Source organism: Nothobranchius furzeri, chromosome 3 (genome assembly GCF_043380555.1).
Source record: "Nothobranchius furzeri strain GRZ-AD chromosome 3, NfurGRZ-RIMD1, whole genome shotgun sequence".
Taxonomy (NCBI): domain Eukaryota; kingdom Metazoa; phylum Chordata; class Actinopteri; order Cyprinodontiformes; family Nothobranchiidae; genus Nothobranchius; species Nothobranchius furzeri.
The window spans coordinates 82,325,924-82,337,282 of record NC_091743.1 but is presented as its reverse complement, the minus strand read 5'-3'; the positions used below and the strand labels follow the sequence as shown (position 1 = coordinate 82,337,282).

At 41.8% G+C, this 11,359-nt stretch overlaps 1 protein-coding gene across 1 annotated transcript; it reads right to left on the bottom strand.

Moving 5' to 3' along the window:
- Window positions 1-2,114: 2,114 nt before the first annotated feature.
- On the bottom strand, window positions 2,115-9,421 carry LOC107384583 (tetraspanin-7). The gene is given in 9 exon segments (XM_015957916.3): window positions 2,115-2,207; window positions 2,317-2,388; window positions 2,474-2,557; window positions 3,577-3,732; window positions 4,078-4,173; window positions 4,256-4,283; window positions 4,285-4,328; window positions 4,467-4,655; window positions 8,961-9,421. Coding segments are annotated over 8 exon segments (747 nt in total). The 5' UTR covers window positions 9,042-9,421; the 3' UTR covers window positions 2,115-2,207; window positions 2,317-2,319.
- Between the last annotated feature and the right edge of the window lie 1,938 nt (window positions 9,422-11,359).

Genomic DNA, 11,359 nt, shown 5'->3' with positions numbered 1-11,359 from the left:
ATAAATAGCCTGCACCAGTATTGTGCCTCCAAAACACTTTACACTATAGCGAGTCATTCATCCGCTCACACACTGATGACGATGATGATGATGAGCCGGACTGTGGCCAGCTGCCCTGGGGCTCACTGGCAGGGGTGAGGCTGCTCAGCACCAGCAGGAAAGAAGAGTGAGTGTCTTGCCCAAAGACACAACAGCAGGGATCCTTGCAGGGAACTGGGATTGATCCTGCAACCCTCTGATTACTGGACAACCTGTTCTGTCTCCTGAGCTACTGCTGCTTGTCCTTGGGCAAGACACTTCCCTCTTCTGGCCTCCTGGTGGGGGTCAGAGGGACCGGTGGCACCTGTGTACAGCAGCCTTGTCTCTGTTAGTGGAGGGTTGTAGAACTCTGAAAGGTTCTATACAAATACAAATGTTTCACCATTTACCATTACTGATAACTTTTAGTAGCCTGGCAAGCCAGACTAAATAAATGTATTATTTAGTCTGGCCATGCTCCAATGACGGCTCTCGGTTGTGGGGCGGGTTCTACCGCTGTCTTTCAAATGATCTCCGCATGCTACTGGACAATGAATGTGACATACTCTTGTTTCACTCTGCTGCATCATCCCACCCACCAGGCATATAAAGTGCCCTGATTGGCCCACAAAGCGGATAAAGCTCTGCGATTTGTTCACTAAGCAGATGGAGCACTATGATTGGCCCACCATTATGGACCAATCACAGCTCTTTATGTGTTTGAAACTCCTCTAGAGAGCTGTGATTGGCTAGCCAGAGTCCTGGTAGGAGCTGCTGAGGTTCCAATGGAGCGTGCCTAGACCATTCTTTGCAAAGCAAGAATTTGGTCTAGTTCACTAGGCTAAACTTTTAGGGATATCGAGCAAAAGTCTGTCCAGAAACACTTACAGTTGCAGTTTTTCTCTGATCATCCTGAAACATGTGTCCATCTGTTTTGACACTGCCCTATTGTCGAGTCCTTCTGCTGTCAAATCTGTAATCTGATCTCAAAACAAACATCCCTGCTTGTTGGACTTACAGGAAACTGTATACAGATTTACAAAAGAATCCTGAAAAGATTAAAAATAATCAATCTGATTGTTATTATTATTACGGCCAAGTTTTATATTCATAAGAAATGTTTTTTGATTGCTCCATGAATGTTTCCTGAATGTTCCCCAAGTGATCGCTGGATGCTTCCTGTGATCCCTGAATTTTTACTGAATGTTCCAGAATTTTTCATTGAACGTTGTGATTAGTTTCTGAATTTTCTCAGAATGTTTCCCAGTCATTTATAGATTGTTCCCTCATTGTTACACAATTTTTCCCCAAATAGTTCCTGATTGTAAAAATACCTTATGTGCAATAGTATAAACAGATATTTGTATGATTTGCAACATTACTACCATTACCTTGAAATATAGTGGGGTGTTTTTCACTCTCCCTCTTTTGCTTTACTTACAGCCGTATTTCCTTTCTTCTTTTTTACCTACTATGTGCTCCAGATCCTGAGGGATCAATAAAGTTTAACTGAGTTTAAGTCTGAAAGTTTCCAAATTGTTTACTGAGTATTCCCAAAATGTTCCCTGAATGTTCCCTAATTGTTTGCTGATGGTTCCATGAATGGTTCCCAAAATATCCCACAATGATTCCTCAAATGTTCCTTGACTGTTCCATGAATTTCCACTGAATGTTCTTCAATTGTTTCACAAATGGTTCCTGCATTTTCATTGAAGGCTCCCATCATTTTAATTAAATGTTCTATAAAGGTTGCCCAAATGTTTCTCAAACCTTCCCCAAATGTTCCTTGAATGTCAACCAAATGTTCCTGTAAATGTTACTAAATTATCCCCCGAGTGTTATCTTTCGCTGCGGCTTTTACATCAGATTTATTACAGGAACTCACAGCTTAACTGAAGCCTTTTATTTTTTTTCATCACGAGTAAATGCATCTGAGTGTCTTTAGATAAACTTCACATCATCCTGAAAAGATAACTGAGCAAACAGGAAGTAACCATCTCTTGACGATAATGACAAAAGTCTGGAACTTTAGCACCCTCTGGTGGAAAAAACACACAATACCCCCCCCCCCCCCCACCACCACCACCACCACCACCTACCCCAAAACAAGAAAAGAAAAGAAAAAAAAACAACAAGAATGAGCTGTGTACTCTGGCAGGTTTCCATGGTGATAAACAGCACTGTGGCCTCTGTAAAAGAAAACAAAGGAGGCAGGTCAAACCACGGGCATCCTTATCAGGACATTAAAGAATACAGATTTTATGAAGGAGTTTGAGGTCAGACTGGGTGATGACTCACCTGTCAGACCATCTCGTACTGGTTGGTGCTGATGAAGTGAGAGAGAGTGCAGGCCAGAGACATCCCAATCACCTGAAACAGAACATCTCTATCAGCTCAGCTTAGCTCTGTTAATTATAATCGAGTCAAACTTTAGAGGATGAGGAGAAACTGGTACCTGTGAGAAGGCAATGCCAAAGGTCACGCCAGCAATGATTCCCATGTTCTCTTCAATGAAGGAGACCACCACATCATAACAGCCCTGTGGATGAAAAGAGACAGGTGATATATCTCTTTGTCTTCCATTCATCCTCATAGTCCACCCATCTATCCATCCATTCATCCATCCATCCTTCCTTCCATCCATCCCTCCATTAATACAACTTTCATCCAGGAAACTATCCATCCATCATCAATCCCTCCCTCCATCCATCATCCATCCTTCCATCCATCCACCCATCCATCCAAATTTCATCCAGTAAACTATCCATTCATCATCTATCCATCCATCTATCCATCCATACATACATACATACATCCAAATTTCATCCAGCAACCATCCATCAATCCATCCATCCATCATCCATCAAGCCCTCCATCCATCCCTCCCTCCTTCCATCCATCCACCCATCCATCCAAATTTCATCCAGTAAACTATCCATTCATCATCTATCCATCCATCTATCCATCCATCCATACATACATACATCCAAATTTCATCCAGCAACCATCCATCAATCCATCCATCCATCATCCATCAAGCCCTCCATCCATCCCTCCCTCCATCCATCCATCCATCCATCCATCTATCCAACTTTCACCCCATAAACTATCCATCTATCATCTATCCATCCCTCCATCCATCCAACTTTCATCCGGTACACTATCCATCCATTCATACATCCAAATTTCATGCATCATCCATCCATCAATCCATCCCTCCCTCTATTCATCCAACTTTCATCCAGTAAACTATCCATTCATCATCTATCCATCCATCTATCCATCCAAATTTCATCCATCATCCATCCATCAATCCATCCATCCATACATCCAAATTTCATCCATCATCCATCAATCCATCTATCCATCTATCCATCATCCATCCATCTTTCATCCAGGAAACTATCCATCCTCAATCCCTCCCTCCCTCCATCCATCATCCATCCTTCTATCCATCCACCCATCCATCCAAATTTTAGCCAGTAAACTATCCATCCATCCATCCATCCATCCATCCATCCATTCCTTCTTCTGAACCAGTGTACCTAAACTTCTCACCTGTTTATAGATTTTGCGGACGGCCAGAGTTGCATTCTTCAGTTCGGCTCCACTACATTCAGCAAAGGTGACACAACAGCTGGCAGGAATCCCTCCAGAATAAAAATAGGGACTGTTGAACCAGTTGGTGTAGTTATAAACCCCACAGCAATGTAGCTAGAGAGACACAGAAATGGTAGTAAAGTCTAAAGGCTGCTTGTGTGTTATTCCTATGAATAAGAGTATTGTCTGCATATGGTCGGATCTAGAAGGGAGGGAATGTGTCGCATTACAGATCCATAAGGAGCACCATAAACTCTATATTTAAAGCTATGATGTCTGTTGTTTGAATGAGGAGCTTAAGATGAAAAAATATCAAAACTCAAAATATGAGTTTTCTGAGAATAAATCCCAGAGGAACACCTAGAAAGATGTTTATATCTTGGATTATTTCACCTGTTTGGGCCTGACAAGTCTAACAAATCCCTTGTAGAGCTGAAATGATTATTTAGTGATACTCACTCTGCGCTGGAGGTCATCCACCGCCTGACTTCTGGCATCATATTTATTATACCTGCTCACAGCTTCGGTGTATGAAGAAAGAAAGGCGTCTTTCATCTAAAAACACACAAAAATTCTTCCGTCTAAAAAAAAACCCAATTAAGCCGAGTTAAAGAGTTGAAACAGAAATATTTATGACCTCATGACGGAAGACAAATCCAGAGATCCGCAACAAGTTCAATCATGAAGACCAGAGATAGAAACACAGCGTACTGTAGAAAGGTCAAAGGTCAGAACGTGCGAGTCAATTATTCCCAGTGATCAAATGAATTGTTTCTACCAGAAATCCAAAATAAATTAGTTGAAAGTTCGAAGGTAGATTACAGAGACTAACTCTCAGTTAAACCGACCAGTTTCAGCATCCAGGGGTGTCCTCTGATGGTGGCGAAGCAGCCGAAGAGTCCAAACAGCATGATGGCAGCACCGGTACCAACGAGCACGTAGGGCGCGTTGGAGGGGCTGCTGGGGATCAGCAGCATGTAAGGACTTAACATGAGCTTCCACCAAAGTCCCACCAGTAACAGGACCACGCCTGTCACCTGAGAGGGGAGAGGCAAAAACATCAGCCAATCAGAAGCTTGTTTTAAAGAATCTGAAACAAACATACTTTAACTTGATTTAAAAAGATAAAGTATAAATATTAAATATATGAAATCATATTTTCTGGTGAAACACTTTCACATTAATTACAGAAGATAGTTTGTCTTTAATATTGATTTTCTGCAAAATATTTTTATTTTATTCAACATAATTTATATTTTAGCTCATTCAAATATTTGAATCACTGGTCTCTTTGTTGAACAATCACATATTTAAATCTATAAAAATAAAAAAGGTTTAACTGAAAGTGTGCATGAACGAGAAGATCAAATGCTTTATTTATTTAGCCCTGCTGCCATTGTGTGTGTGTGTGTGTGTGTGTGTGTGTGTGTGTGTGTGTGTGTGTGTGTGTGTGTGTGTGTGTGTGTGTGTGTGTGTGTGTGTGTGTGTGTGTGTGTGTGTGTGTGTGTGTGTGTGTGTGTGTGCATTAATCTGGTGTTTTTGTGTTGGACCCGTCAGAACCGAGCAGCGATTCAGCAACAAAGATAAGAAAAAGTCAAAGATGTTCAGATCTGATCCAGGAACAGCCAGAGTCATCATGAGGGTGTTTAACCTGTAAATTTAGTAGATTTTCTATATTTATAACTCATCATGCATGTGTGAGTAATATCTGTGACCAAAAGATTCAGAATAAACAAGTAAAACTGCATAAATATTATTAACCCTTTGATGCTTGAATTATGAAATCTTCAAACATGATTTTTTTAACAATTTTTTTCATTCGTCTTTAGGTGTGAATGAAACAAATTTCAACAAATATTTTTTGTAAAATTGTATAATTTACAAATATTTTATTACATGTCCATCTCAGTGGACAGCGTGCATTCTGGGCATGAAATATGTTGGCTTGGCTTACTGAAGTCCAAATGGAGGAGAATAAATGCAATAAAGTCTTCAACAGCTGTGCTTAATAGCAAAAACAAATAAATAACAATTTTGAGTACCTGTCCACTGTAGTGACCATTATGCATCAAAGGGTTAATATAAAAGTGTCTTTAGCTTCTAAATATGAATATCTTTAATATTAGCTTTTATTGAATAAAAACTAAAGTTTTGTGGTTTTATTTCTTGTTTCATCACAAAGAGCATCTGCAGCTTAAAGGTTTGTTGATGATTGAAACCCGACGGTTGTCCCTGATCCTCACCAGGACAGCTGATCAGGGGTCGGTGGTTTTTGAGGAGGTTGAGGTTTTAAATCTGCTGCAGGATGAAAGAGGAGCAGATATTTTACTCCTCAGCCTGCAGGAGTGTATCTAATAGAGTCAAGTTGTGATCAGAAATCTATCTGACGAGGCTTCGCTCTGCTTCAGGATGAAAGAACATGTTTGTGTTTGTGAGACAGATGACAGATTGTGTCCAAAAAGATCTGATAAATCAGAATTGTTCACTTCAATAATCAATTAAACTAAAATATGTCAGAAATCTTTGTGTTAAGCTGAACTCTAACTTTGGAAAATTTGTTCCCTCTGCATGTTTGATGGTTAAACTTAAAACTAAATAAAAGGAATTTTACTGGTTTTACTGATTGGGACTGAGACGTAATCTCCAGTCAGGAAACACAAAGTTCTGCTGGGAAAAGTTCCTGCTGATCCTAATACGGAATCCTTTATCCACCTGTGCTGCAGGCAGCACCAAAGAGCGCATACCTGCTCACTGGTTTGACCTTTAACCTTCTCACTGAATCAGAACAGATCGAATAGAGTCTCAGGAAAAATCTGAGCAGGTAAAAACTGGATAAGGACCAAAGAAGACGGAAGAATATGATTGGATAAACAAACTGCAAATGGAACGAGACCCAAACCAGGTCGATAGGGTTGGGATGAACAGGAAACTAAAGGTAAAGCAACCGTAAAAGATGAAGAGAACAAACAAGACTAACTCACAGACAAAAATGGGTTTGATTTATGAATAGAAGCGCGTCAGAAGCCGCCTCCGCCCTCACCCAGCTGGCTGACAACAGGAAGTGTCAGCACAGCAACAGAAATGTGTTTTCCTACCAAGGATCCAAGGTGTTTGCCAGAGGAGCGTCTGACTTTGTGTTCTCTTGTGTCCCTCTAGGGGCTCCGTACTTGTGCCAACTTACAGAATTTGTTTTTTGCACCTAAATTACAGGTGCTGGCCAGTAAATTAGAATATCATCAAAAGGTTGAAAATATTTCAGTAATTCCATTCAAAACGTGAAACTTGTACATTATATTCATGCAATGCACACAGACCAATGTATTTCCAATGTTCATTACATTTAAATTTGATATTCATAAGTGACAACTAATGAAAACTCCAAATTTGGTATCTCAAAAAATTAGAATATTCTGAAAAGGCTGAATATAGAAGACACCTGCTGCCACTCTAATCAGCTGATTTACTCAAAACACCTGCAAAGGCCTTTAAAAGGTCCCTCAGTCTTGTTTTGAAGGCACCACAATCATGGGGAAGACTTCTGACTTAACAGCTGTCCAAAAGACAATCATTGACACCTTGCACAAGGAGGGCAAGACACAAAAGGTGATTGCTAAAGAAGCTGGCTGTTCGCAGAGCTCTGTGTCCAAGCACATTAACAGACAGGCGAAGGGACGGAAAAAATGTGGTAGAAAAAAGTGTACAAGCTCTAGGGATAACCGCACCCTGCAGAGAATTGTGACGACAAACCCATTCAAAAATGTGGGGGAGATCCACAAAGAGTGGACTGCAGCTGGAGTCAGCGCTTCAAGAACCACCACGAGGAGACTCATGAAAGATATGGGATTCAGGTGTCGCATTCCGTGTGTCAAGCCACTCTTGAACAAGAAACAGCGTAAGAAGCGTCTCGCCTGGGCCAAGGACAAAAAGGACTGGACTGATGCTGAGTGGTCCAAAGTTATGTTTTCTGATGAAAGCAAGTTCTGCATTTCCTTTGGAAATCAAGGACCCAGAGTCTGGAGGAAGAGCGGAGAAGCACAGAATCCACGTTGCATGAGGTCCAGTGTAAAGTTTCCACCGTCAGTGATGGTGTGGGGTGCCATGTCATCTGCCGGTGTTGGCCCACTCTGTTTCCTGAGGTCCAGGGTCAATGCAGCCGTCTACCAGGAAGTTTTAGAGCACTTCATGCTTCCTGCTGCTGACCAACTTTATGGGGATGCAGACTTCACCTTTCAACAGGACTTGGCACCTGCACACAGTGCCAAAACCACCAGCACCTGGTTCAAGGACCATGGTATCCCTGTCCTTGATTGGCCAGCAAACTCGCCTGACCTTAACCCCATAGAAAATCTATGGGGTATTGTGAAGCGGAGGATGCAATACGCTAGACCCAACAATGCAGAGGAGCTGAAGACGACTATCAGAGCAACCTGGGCTCTCATAACACCTGAGCAGTGCCACAGACTGATCGAGTCCATGCCACGCCGCATTACTGCAGTTATTGAGGCAAAAGGAGCCCCGACTAAGTATTGAGTGCTATACATGCACATTCTTTTCATGTTCATTCTTTTCAGTTGGCCAACATTAGAGAAACAAACATTTTTTCATTGGCCTTTAGAATATTCTAATTTTCTGAGATACCAGATTTGATGTTTTCATTGGTTGTCACCTATAAATATCAAAATTAAACGTAATAAACATCGGAAATACATTGGTCTGTGTGCATTGCATGAATATAATGTACAAGTTTCACGTTTTGAATGGAATTACTGAAATATTTTCAACCTTTTGATGATATTCTAATTTACTGGCCAGCACCTGTATAAACCTCACCCTTACCCTTACCCGACCCTTTGTGTTTCTGACTCACAGACTGACACACGAGACTCGTCAGAGACTTGATTGATCTGGAAGACCACCAGATTCCAGTCTGACTATAGTCTGACTCTCCAACCTGAACCAGAGGAAACATCTGGCTCTGACCCTGGTCTGGTTTGGACTGGACCACCGAGTTCTACTCTGGTTCATCAGTTTGTTTGTAGCATTTTAACGTTTAGTCTGTGTCAGCTGGAGGTTCTTAATTATCATGGTTATGTGAGGGCACCCCCCTCCTCCTCCTCCTCATTCCTCAGGGTCCAGATAATGACCCGACCTTTCAGCTCAGACGCTCTAAAACATTCAACTTTAATCCTAAAAGAACTTCATGAATAAATAAAAAGTTTAATTCTAGTTGTAGAGGGCTCTGGTGATAGCCCCTGTCTGTCTTTAGGAGCTGATCTTCCTCCTCCTCCTCCTCCTCCTCTTATTAAACACACACAGTTAGAGATGATGAAGACTTCTCTCACCCAGAAGATGAAGGAGTAGATCAGCAGCAGCGTCTTCAGACAGAAGATCACCGGTTTGGTCTCCATCCTCCTGGGAGCCATGATCCATCTGACTCTCAACTGGACTCTTCCTCCTCTTCCTCTCTCTTTGTATCAGACTTCTGAGGGGGAGAACTGCACCCTCTGCTGGTCACATATCGAACTCCACCACCCTTTACAGCAAAAGGAACTTTTATGTATTTTAGGAGTTCAGTTTAACGTTGTTTCCCCAAGTTACACTACTCTCAGACACAGGAAGTAATCATCTGATAATGTAATAAATTCCTGGTATCCATCCTATGAAGGAAACATGAAATTATTTACTTCTTGCTCCACTTTACTGATTTAAACATCCTGCTGCAGATCCCTGAGAGGAAAGCTTGATTAGACCTGTTCACCTACAGCTGAGATATTACTACTGTGATGACATCATCTCCCAGTTCTTCCAGTAAAACCAGCTCAGACCTCCTCCCAGACTGGCTGTATTCCTGCAGTGTAAGGGTGGCGTGGGGGTGCATCACCTCCATGTGAACTCTGTGGTCAGAGTGTGAAGTATGATGGTCACATGTTTGTCCTGCATGTGACCAAACCCTCACTTCTGCTTCAGGAGCAACACGCTTCAGCTCATCATCAGATCTGAGATTGATTTAGTTGGACTGATAAAAAAATGTTTATTCCAAAATAATCATAAAGAGGAAATACCTGTGTAATTAGCCCCGCCCCCTCAGCTGATATCCTGAAGAAGCTTCATCTCCATGTTTTGGATGAGAGCTCTTGTTGACGTCAGCTCGTATCTTCAGCAGCGGCTTGGCTTCTAGCCAGCTCCATAAAACGCTCAGAAGTGATCGTTCAGCCACTACCTGAGAGATCCTACAGACTAAGATCTAAACTAACAGGACTGGTGTCCCAGAGTTTTAAGATCAGAGCTGAGACAAGAATTATGATAGTATTAATTACATGATTTTAGTTAATGACTCAGGTCCTTATGGGCCTGATGGCTGTCTGTGTCTGTCCACCAGTGTTCTGGTCCCCACTCCCAAAACACACACACAGACACACACACACACACACACACACACACACACAGACACACACACACACACACACACACACACACACACACACACACACACACACACACACACACACACACACAGTTGGAGTGATATATAGATTTAAAGTTTGAGCCAGAGTAGCATCATCCAGTTACACAGAAGAACTACAGCTTGTTCTCCTACAGCAATGCCTGAAATAAATCATTAATACTTTTATTTCCACTCATTTAGAAAATTTAATGAAGCAGTAAATCAAACCCAGAATGAAGAATGGTTTATTATTTGTGTCCATGTCGGGCTACTTTTGTGCTAAAATATCAAATATGCTCAAGCCATCATCAAGTCAACAGATGCAAGTCAATTTAAGTCGCGATTTATTGGCGTTCAAGTCTGAGTCAAGTTGTAAGTCTTAATAGATTTTATCAAGTCAAGTCAGAAGCCATTAAAACAATGACTCGAGTCGGACTCGAGTCCAAGTCATGTGTGTCATGTGACTTGAGTCCACACCTCTGCTCCGTTGTCCTGTCCTTCTGTTCTCCACTGTCTTTGGGGTCTCCTGATCAGTTAAGATGTTACGTAAATGACCTGCACTTGATGCACCTTCCTGAGTCTGGGGGCTCCAAAGCATTCATCATCATTCATCCATTCACACACTGATGGTGATGAACTACACTGTAGCACTGATGGAGGGAAGGCTGCCACACAATTGCTGCTGCTACCTCCCTCCCCCTGTGTGTGTGTGTGTGTGTGTGTGTGTGTGTGTGTGTGTGTCTCAGGAACATGAGATACTCTGTAAACCAATACATAATTCAGAACTGCTGATTCTGACATCAACTCACTGATCACATGCTAAAACCCATTATTGATCCTATCAGATAATGGATCAGTTTTTAACACAGGAGTCATTAACAGGAGTTCGGTCTGCAGTGATCAGCCCCCTGCTGGTCAGCTGTCAGAATGCAGACGTAAAACATCCTTAGAATACAGTCATCTAAAGCAGGGGTGTCAAATATACGGCCCGCGGGCCGGATCCGGCCCGCAAACAGGTTAAATCCGGCCCGCGAGATGGTTGTGTAAACTTCATTTTCATACTTTACAATGTAGAGTGAAAATAAACTTATCTTTGCGAGCAAATTTCCTCTGTAATGAGTATAAATAAAACAAAGCTGCGCTCAAGGCTCACACAAGAACTTGAATCACATCCTGAAGTTGGCCGCCACTCAGGATGTGACTTCTGATATTGATGTGCTGGTGAAAGCTAAAAGATGTAAAGTAAAATGAGTCAAATTTACTAAGTGCTGCATGAAACTGATCTAGCCATGTGAT